The sequence below is a fragment of the Thermobia domestica genome, unplaced genomic scaffold (genome assembly GCF_964235325.1).
Source record: "Thermobia domestica unplaced genomic scaffold, izTheDome1.hap1.1 HAP1_SCAFFOLD_245, whole genome shotgun sequence".
Classification (NCBI taxonomy): Eukaryota; Metazoa; Arthropoda; class Insecta; order Zygentoma; family Lepismatidae; genus Thermobia; species Thermobia domestica.
The window spans coordinates 159,637-176,488 of NW_027655964.1; the positions used below are offsets into that span (position 1 = coordinate 159,637).

At 37.5% G+C, this 16,852-nt stretch overlaps 1 protein-coding gene across 1 annotated transcript; it reads left to right on the forward strand.

Annotated features, from left to right (window-relative positions):
• Positions 1 to 8,611: 8,611 nt before the first annotated feature.
• LOC145676619 (uncharacterized) lies at positions 8,612 to 15,745 on the forward strand. The gene is made up of 2 exons (XM_081747452.1): positions 8,612 to 9,076; positions 15,665 to 15,745. The coding sequence occupies exons 1-2, from the start codon at positions 8,612 to 8,614 to the stop codon at positions 15,743 to 15,745; spliced, it is 546 nt and encodes a 181-aa protein (XP_081603578.1).
• Positions 15,746 to 16,852: the final 1,107 nt, after the last annotated feature.

A 16,852-nucleotide genomic window follows, 5' to 3' on the forward strand; every position in this document is an offset into this window, starting at 1 on the left:
TCGAATTTAATTTCTATATTTCCATATAAATACGCATCTCAGATGTAAATGCACACCATATTTCCATTACTTATACACTACTCTATTAAAATATTAGAAATTTCTTCTGTAAAGTTTAAAATCTATGGATCTGTATAGTATAACTGCACCGTTAAAAGTCCTTTGTATCACAATAAGCATATGCGAAAAAGGGCTTTAGAAGACATAGTGACTGAAATATCTGTTTTTAGTTTTGGAGCCATAATTGCGCTGTTCTCCAGTGATTTGTTTGCTACGTCACAACAAAATGCTTTTCAAAATGCTACCGTGTAAAACCACAATATACTTTTGATGCCATAGAACATTATACGAGATTTTTGGCAGCACATCTGCTACGAGAAATGCTACGATAAATGCTTTCGTCTAAAACTGGCCTAACGCTACACGTCAATAAATGCCTTCTCTAAATTAAAGATTACCAGACAAAATGGTTTGGTGGTATTATACTGCCTATGGATGCACTTGAGGAGACGCAGAAGCTGATCGTTGATGCTAATTTGTGGGCGGGAGCCTGCTTGATGGTGTGGTAAAGATGGTAATGAGAAAGATAAATATGAAGTCATTTGAGGATATTTTTTTCCTAGGATTTTGGTTAAGATTCAGTTGAGCTGTATCGGACGGTATTCTTGATTTTAAAAAACAAGAGAAATTTGGATGATTTCTAAGATTGAGCAGTATTGGTATACTTTGTCTTACGTATCGATAGATGTTATTGATTTCAGGGTCATTATAACATTTATGATAGATGACATTAGTGATTTGCGTGGTAGAAATGAAGGTAGTGAGTGCTTTGTGAGTAGATATGTTGGGTTGAAGATGAATATGTGGTGAATTGAAGTTGAAATGGTCTACAGCATGATAATAAAAATGCTAAGTGAATGATAGAGGTGTGAAAATCTCCTATAATTAGGAAGCAAAGGTTTTAGCTTCTTCTTGGTCTCTGTGCAATTCCTGATCGTGATGTAAGAGAGGACAAGAGGTTTGGGTAAATTTACCAGCTAATGCGTTGAAACGCATCTAATATTGCGAAGGGTGTGATATGGCAGAAATTGTGTATCAAATTTTAATCCATTGTCGTAATTTATATACTTTAAGATAATTAAACACTGTTCGGTGGAGGGCTGTATGATGCTAAAGAGCTTCGCGGTTGCCAGTGCAAACATATTCTGTATAGATTTGACGTGAGTGTTTAACTAGACGAAAGTAGCGTGGAGGAATTTTAGGATGGTGAGGTGATATATATGCGGTTTGAGAGATGAACTGCTCAATTGCGAGTTGAATGATTGGTGGTAAAGATAAGAGTGGATTAACCCTTAGAATACCAAGCTTACAATGTTAGGTAAAGTGAGTTATTTTGACCCATTCCTGCTTCTTGTAAATAATATCAAGTTTCATTCAGGGAGTTAAAATTTCTACCGTACAATGAAAAGGGCAATGTACCTGATCGTTCTTTATATTACAGTACACTTTATACACTGTATACACTGTCAGTGGCGGCTGGTGATTCTTTCAAAGAATACTTGAATTATAGTACGGTAACATTAGAAATTTATACGTAGAAATACGCTGTCTTTGTTAGGAATAAATTCTGTCACACATTGTATTTTGATTACACCTGACAGTCCTTGCCAGTGTTGGGCAAATTTCAATTGAATTAACAATTAACAATTAATCTGTAAATTAATTGTTAATTGCAATTGACAATTGAAGTAAGTAGGTCTAATGGTTAGTTGTTAATTGCAGTTGGCCATTAATAATAGAGAATCAATTGCAATTAATCAATTGATTGAAAGTAATTGCAGTGAAAAGTAATTGCAATTGAATTCAGTCATTCAATTGCAATTGAAATCAATTGGCAATTAATTCAATTGCAATTGATTTCCACAGCAATTACTTTCAATTGATTGATCAATTGCAATTGATTTTCACTGATTAATTTTCAACACAGTAGTTCAGAGAGGGCGTGGGACAATGAAAACTTTGGCCACGACCAATTGACTCACCATCCATCGTGACCCATGACCCATCGTGACCCACTCTGACCCACCACCCACCATGAACCACTCTCACTCACTGTGACCCACAGACCCACCAAAACCTATTGTCATCAACTCTGACCAATGATTCACGCCCTCTTCTCTACTGACTAAAGAGTTTAAACTTGTAATAAAACAAGCCTATGAAATTATCACTCATCAGAGTTTGAATTTCAACAATCAATCGCTCAAGTACCGCTCTATTACAATAACGGCGGATCTGACCTTTCTAATATAAATAAAATAATGAGTTTGTTTGCGTCTATCTTTGTGTGGCCTGTGGACCAGATGAGTGGACCGAATCTTTTCAAAATTTGGTCACGGGTAGCTTGGTCTAGGCCCCAGATCAAGACGGAGAGTTTTTTTTTTAATTTCGAACTAAGGGGGTCTCAGGGGACGTTTTCCGGGAACGGCCTAGGGACCAGACAAGTTGACCGAGAGTAACCAAATTTTGGTCACGGGTACTTTGGCCCAGGTCCCACACCAAGGAAAAGCGTTTTTGACAAAATTCGAACCAGGGGGTATCAGGGGGGCGTTTAGAGAGACATGTAAAAGTAGTAGAAAATGACCGATATTAGTGTCGATTTTATAGTTTTCGCAGTCGCTGAAATCAATGGTGAAACTCCGATCGCATTAACTTCCAAATTCACCCTATTCGGCTGCGGGCCGGGGGTCAACGGGGAGGGGGGAGGGATACCGAAACGTAAAAGTAATCCGAAATGACCGATATTAGTGTCAAATCCATAGTTTTCACGGTCGCTGAGATCAATGGTGACACTACTATTAGCGATGACTTTCAAATTCTTCCACCGTTGTATGCGGGCCTTGGGTTACCAGAGGGGGGAATTCCGAGACATGTAAAAATAATCGAAAATGACCGATATTAATGTCAAATTCATAGTTTTCGGGGTCGCTGAGCTCAATGGTGAAACTCAAGACCACGTTTACTTTCACATTTAGCTCCCATTAGCTAAGAAACGGAAGTATTATAAAGGGGATCAAGAGACATGTAAAAATAACCCTTAATGACTGATGTGATATTAGTGTCAAATCCGTAGTTTTCGTGGTCGTTGAGATCAATGGTGATACTTTCATTTGCGATGATTTTCAAATTTAGCCACCATTGTATGCTGGCCGGGAGTCACCGGGGGTGGAGAATTGCGAGACATGTAAAAACAATTGGAAAATGACCGATATTAGTGTCAAATCCATAGTTTTCACTGTCGCTGAGATGAATGGTGATACTTCCACAGGCATTGACTTCTAAATGCAGCCCCATCGGCTGCGGGCCAAAGGCGTTGTTTTTTGAAAATTGGAACCAGAGGATCATAGGGGCTTTTACCGGGATATGTAAAAAGTAGTAGAAAATGACAGATGTTAGTATCACATTCATAGTTTTCGCGGTATCGGCTGGGGGCCAAAGGAGATTTTTTTCACAATTTGAACCAAGGGGTCTGAGGGGGCGCTCACCAGGACATGTAAAAGTTGTAGAAAATGACCAATATTTGTGTCGAATACATATTTATCGGGGTTGCTCAGATGTATAGTGATACCCTCGATAGTGTTTACGTTCAAATTCAGCCTCCATCGGCCTTCCCAATGAAAACACATGTACGTTGGTGGATATATATTCACACAAAATATATCCAATTTTAGAAAAGTTTCTTAATTGTTCTCCCGTTGTTCAGTTTGTTTGCATTGATATTTTATCTGATCCGTGCGAAGAACGGGCATAACAGCTAGTGCGAAATGGTAAAGTGTTTGTCATGGACCAAATTACAATGAATTCAATTATATAGCTAATTATTATAATTATCATTGATAATTATTTCCTTGCTACCGTTGTCTAAGCCTATTTCCACGTTTTGTGAATCAATGGTAGTGGGTCAAAATGGGCATTCAATGTGGGAAGAAAAATGACCCACTATTCCACCAGTATCCCACAGTCGTTTTTTTCGCATTGTTTAGTGCATGTTTTGTACCGTTTCTGCGCATATTTTCACGTTTTGTAGGCCACCGAAAGTGGGTCAAAGAGGACCTGCAAATATGGCAGAAAAAAATACATATTCATCCCACATTCAAGGACCATTTTGATCCAGTTCCATTGATGCACAATGCAACACAAATCATGCATAAAAAATGTGAAGGAAACGACATCGACATTCGATGGTGACGGAACAGCATTAAGTTATTCCGCTATACTTGTAGGCCATTTTGACCCATTTTTCTTGTCGCACTAAAGTGGAAATAGGAGCACAAAACGGCACAAAACAGGCACTGTACGATGCGAAAGAAACGACCTTTAAATTCGATAGTGACGGAACAATGGCTCTTTTTCCTCACACTTTGATGGACCATTTTGACGCATTTCTGGTGATGCTCAAAACATGGAAGTAGGCGAACAGAGCGGTACAAAATACACACTAAACGATGTGAAGGAATCCTCCTCCAAATTCGTTGGTGGCAGAACAGCATTAACCTGTTTCGTTATATTCATAGATCCATTTTGACCCACTTCCGGTGACACACAAAACGTACAAAACAGGCACTAAACGATGCGAAAGAAACGACCCCGAAATTCGATAGTGGCGGAACAGTGAGCCATTTAACTCCCACTTTAAAGGCCCGTTTAACTCACCTCAGGTGATGCAGAAGACGAGAAACAGATGCAGATTTTTTTAAAAAAAAAAAAAGATACTAAGCGATGCGAAAGAAACGATCTAGAAATTCGATAGTGTCGGAACAGTAGGTCATTTTCGTCACACCTTCGAGGCTAATCTTGACACACATCTGGTGACGCACAAAACGTGTAAATCGGGCACAAAATGGCACAAAACAGGCTTTAGTCAATGCGAAAGAAGGACCTCAAAATTCGGTAGTGGTGGAGCAGTGAGTCATTTAACTCCCACTTTGAAGGCCCGTTTAACTCACTTCCAGTGACTCACAAGACGAGGAAGTAGACACAGAAAACTTTTTAAAAAATAGTCACTAAACGATGCGAAAGAAACGACCTAGAAATTCGGTAGTGGCGGAAAAGTGGGTTATTTTCGTCCCACCTTCGAGGCCCATTTTGACCCTCTTCCAGTGAAGCACAAAACTTCGAAATAGGCGCACAAAAGAGTAAGCGATGTTGAAATTAACGACCTCGAAATTCGATAGTGGCGGAACTCTTAGTCATTTTCATCCCATCTTGGAAGCCCATTTTGACCCTCTTCCGGTGACGCACAAAACGTGGAAATAGGGGCACGAAACGGCACGAAAATTCACTAGTCGATGAGAAAGGAAGGACTTCGAAATTCGGTAGTGGCGATGCAGTGGTCATTTTCATCCCACCTTCGAGGTCCATTTCGACCCTCTTCAAGTGACGCACAAAACGTCGAAATAGGCGCACAAAAGGGTACGCGATGTGAAATTAACTACCTCGAAATTCAATAGTAACGGAACTCTCGGTCATTTTCGTCCCACCTTGGGGACCCATTATAACCCACTTCCCATTACGCATAAAACGTTGAAGTAGACACACAAAACGGCACAAAACGATGTGAAGGCAACGACCTGGAAATTCATTGGTGGCGGAACAGCAATAACTTGTTCCGCCATATTGATAGGCCAATTTTGACCCACTTCCGGTGACGCACAAAATGTAGGAATAGGCTCACAAAGCGACACAAACACGCACAAAAGATGTAAAACAAAATACCTCGAAATTCGTTGGTGGCGGAACAAGTTAATTACGCCGTGAGCACCAATATAAGTATACCATCAAGGCTGAGAACTGCACGGTCTAATTTTTTTTAGCCAAAGTAGAAGCCCAACCGGGATAGTGATGTCCGGCTCGACTCGGTTCAACTAAGCGAACAGCTTGAGCTGGCTTGGTTGAGATGACCCATCGACTGGGCTCTATTGAGCCAATGGCTTGAGCCGGCTCGGTAGGGACGAGTCATCGACTCTGCTCGATTGGAGCCAATGGCTCGAACCAGCTCCGTTGAAACGAGTCCATAGACTGGGTTCGAATCAGCTCAACTGAGCCGATGGCCCGAACCGGCTCGGTTGGGGTAAGCAATCAGGTCGGTTCGGTTCAGCTCGTGTGAGCAACCGGCTCGAGCTGGCTCGGTTGGATGAGCTGTTGGTTCGGCTCACTTCTCTGTTTGGCTCAATAAGTTAATGAGCTGTGAGAGAGCCGCTTGAGTCGTTAACAGCCGTAAACCCGGGTCGAGCAGTTTTGAACATGCTTGCCTGGAGTCCTATAACTTTTAACAATTTTTGGCTCGAGCCCGAGTACTTGCTCCTCCTGAACTCAAACCTAGAACCTCGTGACCGATGTAATTGCCTCCTGAAGATTTCTTGACGACCGAGATCGACAGTCAACTAATTATTATATTCAGTTACAAACCGTCTATATTCCATGTTCATACACGGTGTTATAATAATAATTAGTTATAGTAGTAGTAGTAGTATCATGAATAATTATATTGTCTATGTAGGATACTTGAAGAGAGTAGTACTTGGAACTACACAAAGGATTTAGCTCGAATTGGCTCGTTTTGGCTCGACTCGACTGGAAACTCGATCCGAATTGAGTCGAGTTGGGGGAAATTTTTCGAGCCGAGTTCTCGAGTCGAGCTCAAAGATGTCTGCTTCGAGTCGAGTCGAGTTTTAAACAAAACTCGCTCGAACTCGCTTGTGCTCATCCCTATTGTATACATGACGGACATATAGAGTTCTTTCGAGGGTGATAGAATCATAAACATAATATATTTAAAAAATGCTTAGTTTTACGGCTTTCTTCCCAGGAGGGACGAAGGGATGGTAGTTATCCAGAATTTCTTATAAGTACCTTTTTTTAAATATATGTAAAACAATAACAAGTGGACAACACAATATACACATATCTTCTTATATTCAGTTTTAATTGCTGATTTCAATTGCAATTAACAATTACAATTAACAATTACAAGTTTCAATTGTCAATTGCAATTAACAATTAAATGTTTCAATTGCACTCTTTCCGATTGACAATTAACAATTAAAAGTTTCAATTGCCTGGTGACCAATTAACAATTAACAATTGACAAAAAATTAATTGCAAATTTTATCATTGAATTCAATTGAAATTGAAATTAATTGTCAATTACAAATTGAAATCAATTGCAATTGAAATCAATTGCAATTGATTTTCAGAGCAATTACTTTCAATTGATAGATCAATTGCAATTGATTTCAATTGATTTTGCCCAACACTGGTCCTTGCAGAGCTGTTTGCTGGTGCAGTGCGCTTTGAAAGCTAGCATGTAACAGATTACATGCCTTTGAGGAGTAAAGAATCACGTGGCTTGCGGAATGGTTAATGGAGGAATACCTAAAACATTAGCCCACTACCTCTCTTTGATATTGTAGCATTTCTTTATAAAACATCATCTGTTTCAAATTGATCCAGTCTTGGTATTCGAAGGGTTAAATTCATTTTCAGTAAAAGGAGGATAGGTCGCTGACATTGTATGAGTTTAGTAAGTTTAGTAGCGATCTATATTCCAGAGGATCTAGAATGTAGATGAAAATACTGTGCACGAGAGATCATGTGATCACTATGTCAGGAGTAGTGTTAGATCAGGAACGGATTGGTTTTGGTAATGGGTGAATGAAGCCTGTAGTGGAGGCAGTGATACAATTGTTAAAAGCAATTTCTGTCTGAGCGGCTATGGATGTTAATATTGGAAGAGATCAGGTAATGTCGGAAATTATTAGAAATATATTGGAATGGGAGGGGAATAGGACGACCTGGTAGGACATACATGAATGTCATTGTGACACATAAAGATTTGTAATAAATAGTTATGATTAGATGTTCTGGAATATTAGATCGAGAGTCAATACTATACCATGTGTATACCAGTTAAAAAGTGACATTAGTGATAGTTTGTTGATATTTACTAGGGATATAGTTATGAAGAGACTCGAAGTGTGGGAAGAGAAATTTAATATGAAAGTGAAGAAAAGATTAATTGAAAAGGGAAGGCGGTTAGGGTGGAAGTCAAATCAGGAGGAGGACATTGACAAAAGTGGTAGTAATAGGTGATGTGACGTTGTCGGATGATGAGAAGAAAGTGTTAAGTTTAGGCTATAAGTTTAAAGTGAAAGAACAAAGATTGGACGCAGAAGAGGTTATATACTCGGTAGAGCAAGCCATTGTTCAAGTTCAGGACAAGGAGATAAGGGATAAGATAAGGAGAAACGCTAAGGTGATTGTGGAAAGGAACATAAAGAAGCCAAAGGGGCACCTTTCAAAACACGAGTACAGTGTGTTGAAGGATATAAAGAAACGAAAAGACATATGTGTGCAACAAGCGGACAAAGGTGGTGCCAATGTGGTGATGGAAAAACAATGATACAAAGAAACATTGAATGATATCTGTGATGATACTTACGAGGTGATAGGTGAAAGATCTGTGTGTGAGGAAATTAAAGAAAAAGTTTTAGTATCACTAACAAAAGCAGGTTTTGAAAGAGGTCTTAATAAAGAAAGTAGGATACCGGTAATGAAAGGTTTTCCAAAAGTTCATAAGGAGGATGTAAAACTGAGACCAGTATTAGATTGCCGAGGAAATATATTTGAACCATTGGAGGAGGAGTTAAAGAAGGTTGTGGAAATGTTAAGGAGCCAACAAGACAATAGCAGTGTGAAAAACTCGGTTGAGTTAAGAAGAAGGTTGCAGGAAGTAGGACAGAGCAAAGCTGAAAATATCATTTTCAGTGTCGATGTGAAGGCTATGTTTTCAAGTCTAAGAAGAAACAACATTGTTAAAGTCATCACTGAATTGATGAAGGATAGGAAGATCAATGGTTGGAGTGGAGAAGGACTGAAGGAGGCCCTGAAGACTATATGGAATAACAGTTATTGTGTTATAGGTGATAATTTATTGAAAATCAAGGAAGGACTAAGCATAGGTTCCAGGTTGAGTCCAGTGCTAGCAGAAATTACTATGAACGACTGGGAGAAGAAAGTAAGGATGAAAGGAAGTGACAGATTAGTGTTTTTTTCCTAGATATGTTGACGATTGCTTGGGGATTTGGAAAGGAACTGTAAGGCAATTGGAAAAGTTTGTAAAGAAATTGAGGATATAGAGAAAGGCATACAACTGGAGCTAGAAGTAGATAAGGAAGAGGCTATAGTTTTCCTGGATATGAGAATAAGGTGGAAACAAGGAGTGATATACACAGAATGGTATCAAAAAAAGTTGCGCGTCGGGAAACTATTGCCACGCCCGAAGTGATGTAGATTACTCGACCAAGAGGAATTTCATCATTAACATGGAGAATAGAATTAAGCAAATAACCAGTGAAGGAGACAAGGCGGAACAGAGTATACAGTCATTCCATAAGCAGGTGGAGAATTATGGATACGATAGAAAGAGGCTAAAATACAGAAGGAGATGGGAGAAGATAAACGAAGAAAGAGAAATAAGCCGAGAAGGAGAGCAAAGTGAAGGAGGAATGGAAGAAAGAAGAAAAATGTGGTGGGGGATAGAAAGTTTGGGAGAAGAAACAGAAATCATTAAAAGAATGCTTAAGAAGTTGGGGACATCTCAACTTACAGAAAAGGGAGTAAGAGGCTTCTGGATGTAATAAGGGAAAAAAGAAGGAAGAAGACAGAAGAAGAACAAGGGGTAATGATGGAGAAAAAAAGGACTGATTTTTAAAATTCAGTGCGGCGAGTGTGATATGTGTTATATTGGGGAAACTGGAAAGAGACTAAGAGAGCGAATAAGACAACATAAGGATGACGTTAGGCTAGAAAGGAACAAAAATGCGGTCTACAAACACGTAAGGGCACGGGACATTCAGTTAATTGGAATGAAGTAAAATTTTAGGCCAAGAAGAAAGAAGCATAGTTAGGAAATGGAAGGAGGCACGGTTTATAGAAATGGAGGGTAATAAAGCTACGAACTGGAACTCAGGACTGATCATCGACCAACAGTGTAATAGGTTGTTGAAAAAACTTAAAGTATAAGATATGAATACATATATCTATTATAATGTGGTATATATATTGATTGTCTCACACGTGTTTATGTATTTATTAGTCCATATTAGTTATCTCTATATACGTGTGTGTATATATATATGTATGTTATAGTATATATATTTATATATAGATACATATGTGGTTATATAGTATACGAGTATATACTAGGGAAAGGCAAAACCGATTTTTATAAAAACCGGAAACCGGCTTCTAAAAAAAACAGAAATTCGAAAAACCGACATTTCGGTTTTTCACCGGAACCGGTTTCGGTTTTTTTCCAAAACCGACATTTCGGTTTTTCACCGAAACCGGTTCCGGTTTTTCTCCAAAACCGGTTCGTTTTTTCGCCGAAACAAGTTTCGGTTTTCTTTAAAAACTCGGTTAGGTTTTCACCGGAACCGGTTCGTTTTTTGCCAAAACCGGTTCGGTGTTTTGCCGAAACCGGTTTCGTTTTTTTCGGGAATCTTTTTCGTTTTTTCCCAAAAACCGGTTCGGTCTGTTTCTCCAAGCCCGGTTTCTGTTTTCTCCAAAAGCGGTTCGGATTTCTAAAGAAAAACGGTTCGGATTTAAGCGAAACTGGTCTCAAGTTTCTTCAAACCCAGTTTCGTTTCTCACCAGAGTGGAGTTTCGTTGTTCACCGTGAACCGGATCCGTTTACAACAAAAGCAGTTTTTTTTAAAGATATTGGTTTTAAAGCTTTTTCTGTGTTCTTCAAGTTATGTTAAAAGGCCATGCTTTAAAAAGGCATGAAGTTTGAAATCAGTGTTACTACGAATATAATCCAACCCGCGGATAGAGATAGACGTTATGTATGCTAGCTTTAGCCTTCAGTTCACTGATCAGGAATATTAATTGCACTACCTAAAATAAATATACACTTAATATTCTATATATATATATATATATATATATATATATATATATATATATATATATATATATATATATATATATATATATTTATTTATTAGACAGTATATACATGAATATGTTACTTCAAGTTATCGGGTAAAGAGAAAGATAAAATGCAGTATATGTTGGTTTGAGTTGGCTTCCGCCAAGTAATTCATTTAAAAAAAAAAAATATATAAGAATGTTTTCAACTAAGAGTTGAAATGACGGAGGCAAGTACAGTTTGAAGGAAGTTTGACAGAGATATTTCCTTTCACCAACTTCTACAGGGTTTTCAAACCGACACCGACAACGTTTGGGAGATGAGACGAATAGTAGACCAACCTGGGTGCACAAATGCTTCCTTTCGGAGTTATAGGCTGCCGAAAACATGAAAAAATGAACTTTAGAGGTCCATAGCTCCTAAGCTATGGGACGTCCTGTAGTGGGGTCAAGACTTCACTTAGGAACTAATATGTAGCCTATCAAAATATCCATGTTTCAGAATCCTGGGGCATTTCCGCAACAATTTTTATAGAGGTAAATGGTGAGTACTTGAACTTATATGCTTGTAGCCAAACTCCCTCTATAAAAAATATTGGTTGAGTACCTTAGGATTCTGAAACGTGCATTTCTGCATAGGGCACATATTAGTGCCTAAGTAAAGTCTTGACCCGACAACGGTAAGTCCCATAGTTTAGGACCTATGGACCTTTAAAGTTCATTTTTTCATGTTTTCGGTAGCCTATAACTCCGAAAGGAAGCATTTGTGCACCCAGGTTGATCTATACTTTTCGTCTCATCTTTGTGTCAGGAATCACCTCCCAAACGTTATCGATGTTGTTTTGAAACACCCTATATATTTAGAAGAAACACCAAAAAAGTATTTCACCAAAGATGACATTTTAGTAGTAGCTAGTAGGCAGGAAAATTAATTATATTCGCTTTGCAGATGCCATGGCAAATAAAGTAGTGATGGTACCGAGACCAAGACTTTTATATACCGAGACGAGACAGAGACCGAGATAGGCCTCTATAAATCGAGACGAGACTTAGGTCAGTCTCGGAAAATCGGTCTCGTCTCGAATATTGATAGCTATTAAAATTGCTTTTACTTAAAATTTGTTTCGTTGCTGCTAGATAATATGGGAACAGTTGACTCATGTACAGTAGCGTATTTAGGAGTGGTTACCGGACTCAACCCCCTCCCGAAAAAAATTTGTGATAATTTCTTCGCATTACACTTACAACACAAATATTTTTACCCGTTCCTCAAGCCTCTCTCGAAACAAAATCCACTGCTGATGTAAATAGAATATTTTTTCTCTCTCTCTCTCTCTCTCTCTCTCTCTCTCTCTCTCTCTCTCTCTCTCTATATATATATATATATATATATATATATATATATATATATATATATTCTTTCCTAATGCAAGCGTTGCTTGCATTGTTTGTCAACAACATTTTGGCAAGTACATCGCTTTTTCTTGGAAATTTTTTGCCCAAGACTGACGCATGGTTGAGTGCTGGGAGAGGGATGAATTCTTGCCTTTCGCTGTTGTTCTATCAACACTAAAAAGGAGATTTCACTCACAGAGCTTATGAATAAATGGAGGGAGAGGAGGGAAGATCACCTATGAGATGATCAGTAATACTAGAGTTTTTGGACTGTGTTTGTTGTTCGTCTGGCAAGTCGGCAGCTGTACATTCAGAAAAGTTCGCTTTCTCCTAAGGAGACACCTATTTCTTGAATTCTGCCCCAGGCGACACATTTGCGCTTGTTCGTTGCACAGCACCATCTGGAAGGCAGAATTGAGGGGGGAAGGGGTTGTTTCGTTATTTCCCAGTTCTTTCAAAGTGATCTTTTATCATTAACATATAGATATTTGAAATTAAGTTAGCAAGTTTTCCATCCTTATGTTCTTCTTTCATGTAGTGGCGGATCGCGGACATAACCTCACCGAACATAAGTTCACCTATATTAATGCAAAAGCGGACAAAAGTTAACCGGACATAAGCTCACTGTAAATATTCCGGTACATCATCTCTATATTGATTTTAGAAAGGCTTACGACCCGGTTAGAAGAGAAGCATTGTACGACATTCTTACATAATTTGAAATACCGAAGAAGCTAATTAGATTAATTAAGATATGTTTAAATGAATAACAAAGTAAAGTCCGGGTAGGAAAATTTATATCCATGAGCTTTCACGTCGAGAATGGCCTGAAACAAGGAGATGCGTTGTCGCCATTATTATTCAACTTTGCAATATAGCAACCAGAGCATAGAGTTAAATGGAATTCACTAGGTTATGCCGTGTGATGATGTAAATTTAATAGGGGATGATAGGAAAACAGTAGAAGGAAATGCAGAGGTCCTATTAAACGCTTACAGGGTCATAAGTTTAGAAGTAAATGCAGAGAAAACTAAATACATGGAAGTTGGTCAGGATCGTAATACTGCAACATATGGATGCGTAAAAATATGGAGTAATACTTTTGATAAAGTGAATACTTTCAAATATCTGGGATCAATATTAACAGACGAAAACCATATTCACGAATAAATTAAATGTCGATTAAAAGCAGGGAATTCGTGTTATTATTCAAATCAATATATCTTGTCGTCGCGAATTCTGTATATATTACTTTGGGTAATGGGCAAATAGAGGCGCGAAAATTGAATTTGGAATAAACCTTATCGTTTACGGGAAAAGTACGCAAATATGCAAAAATTTACTTAAAAAAAACACTATGTGTGAGTTTTTATTATATTTTTCAATAGTATTTAGTAAGACCTTTAGAAGAAGCCTATACTCGCCTTGTGGAAATATACTATAAGCGAACTACGGGTAATCAAATTTGGACCAAGTTGATATTTTAAATATAAAAGCCTAATAAGAGGCTGCTTATCACATAAGACAGATGATCGAGTGGTAAACGCAGTTGTACTGCATGCCAAAGGTCTTGGGATCGAACTCTATTCCCCCCTTACGAATTGCTTGTAAAGATAAAAAAAAACCAATCGTTTAGAGGTTCTAGTAAAAGTGAAAACTTGACTAGACAATCACGACAGCTCGTCAAACTGAACGAAACGCAGTCTTGAGAATCTGTACTGTTAAGTCCAAACGATGTGAAGCGCTTAGATGGGAATTACAAGCTACTACTAGCAAAGTCCTACTACGTTGAACATCGGTTCAATGGAAAATACGAATTCTTCATTGCTCAAGAAACCAACGATGCAAATTATGGTGATTATAACCAGAAAATAAAACAGATGTGGGTTTATTTGCAAACAAAAACTTAAAATATTGTATTGTGCAAGTTCCGTCAACGATTCAGGTAAACCTCACCAAAAAATAAATAAATAAATAAATAAATACGGTGAATTTCGCTAAATGTGAGGTAAACTTTTAAGGTTACACACATGTAATTTGAACCTCTCATTTAAAATAAACGAATACGTATTTCAGCGTTCTTTAATTTTAGCTACGTAGAAGGGATCAAAAAAAATTCAGAATGGTTCGCTAAGATATCCTCCATACGTGGTGTCGTGGAGCCATTTGCTAGTACCTTAATCCTTCTTTATGCGTTTAAATTTGCTGCTCATATTATCTCTTAACCTACATGCTCTTAAACAAGTAGAAAGAAAGTACGAAATAAATTACAAAACTATTTAGAAGCTTCAAAACCGGTTTTATTTGTCTGCAAATTGTAGAGTTTTGTGTTGAAAAATACAAGAGTTGCATTATTTTGTTTTTAAATGTTTATATATACTGTTGGCACACTTTAGAAGTTTATTAGGAAGATACATACATAATAGATATATACTTCAATTCAAACTTTCTAGATCTAGAATCAAAGCAAGATAAAAGAACCTCTCAAACGTTGACATTTACAAAATTTGTGAATTCGAAATACATAAAGTTTCTAGAACTCGAAATAAATCAAGTTTCTTCATTACAAAGAAATGAAGTTGGTATTTCATTTTATGAAAAAGTTTCTTTCTAAATATTAATGCTGTACTATGTAATTACTTATTTTATTTTCAAAAATACTTGATAATTATACACTAGTAGTGTCCAGCAACCAGCTTTCTTAATAAATTTTACAATCACTCACGAAGATACAATATGAAGCTCTGAAAGTCATTTTTAGACAACTGAGCTTTTGTCCTAAAAATGCACTAATAATGAAAACAAGAACTGCTTCTTTACATATACAAATGTTTTTGTTTGCATGCAAATTTATGATCACAAGCCTGGGAATGTCATTATTTGAAATAATGTATAAATTACATAAACTTGCCAAAATACACCAAAAGAGAAAACTGAAATACATCTCACAGATTCATGGATATATCATACCTCTATTCTTCTTAACGACATTATATCAAAAATAGCAAAAGCGCCTCTCCTCTGTTACAAGTTTCAGTAAGAATGCAACAATAATAATATTACTCTTATCTTACTTCATAATCCACTAACGTACCGTATATGCGGAGAAATAATAAAGCTCTATGCAAATATTTCAATGCATCACATACATCAATAGAACCAATTACTACACTTGTGTTTACTTACGCAACGAAAAAAAAAGATGCTGCTGTTCTCCCCCTGAGCTTAAACCAAAGTTTGAGATATAAGCTCCCTAAACTTATATTAATATCTGCAGGTGAAGCAGTTGCCATCCACCAATACTAGTCAAACAAAAAAAGATTCGACTGAAGTTCCTGGAATCACCATGAATTTTTAAGCAAGTCATGGTAATTTTTGAAGCCGATGTTCGTTAAGTTTCCACCATTCAAGGCTGTTGCCACTTTGCGAAAGACACTGATCTGATTTAGAAAGACTAAGCTCATCTCTTACATTAGGACTTTTTGAAATATTCCAAGCAAATAGTCTAATGCTGATGACCCACCGGACGATTGCTGTGATAAATCATCTTCTGATCCTTCAGATTCTACGAGCATATCATGAACCAATCTATGGATCTTTGTTTGCATTTTAAAATTCAGAAATGGTAATGATTTGTACTTGGGGTCCAAGAATGTTGCTAAGAGGTAACATTTCAGAACACTATTTGACAAAAAATCTGATGATTCAGAATCGGGTAATGCATCGAGCTGAAGACGCTTTCCTAAGTCAACTGATATTGAAGATTTCAAGTTCTTAACAATTTCAGAATCTGAAGGACATTCCTTCAGGTGGTTAGAAATAAGACCATAGCCTAATGGTAAAGCAAAAGAAATGGAACACTTTTGATCACACATAACTGTTGTAGTCATTTGTAGTGGCTTCAGTACTCGAACGATATCTTCCATGATTTGCCATGTCTTCAGTTATTTGTAAATTCCTTGCATCCATAGTTTTAGTGACATTTCTATCAGAGAACACTGCAATTATTGCTTCTCTTTGTTCCAGCAACCGTTCGATCATCGAATATACACTGTTCCAGCGAGTCTTTGTATATTGAAGGCGATGCTTTGGTAACTTCAGAATTTCTTGTTTTTTTTTTTTTTTTTTTTTTTTTTTTTTTAAGCGCGACTGAAGCAGTGGTGCTATGTTTGAAGTGCCCTACCACTTTGCTACAGATTGAAATTATATTTGTTACCTTGCTTTTCTCTAAACTGGTCAGTATGGATCGCTGGAATGTATGTGCCAAACATGATACATTGTAAACCGGCAACAAACGTCCAGCATTAATCATATTCGATGCATTGTCGTAAACTAATGCAACTACTTTGTCTTTGATGCACCATTCCTCCATACACAGTTTAATAGCATTAGCTACATTTTCAGCTGTATGTCGTTCTTCTAGTTCAATTGTCTTGAGAACAAAATCTTCTGTACAGAAGTTCTT

Bases quoted from the DNA above. Each gene is read 5' to 3' on its own strand.
- LOC145676619 (XM_081747452.1), top strand. From the start codon at position 8,612: ATGAAAGGTTTTCCAAAAGTTCATAAGGAGGATGTAAAACTGAGACCA. The intron at 9,077-15,664 runs GTAAGGATGAAA...TAATATCTGCAG, and splicing joins TGAACGACTGGGAGAAGAAA to GTGAAGCAGTTGCCATCCAC.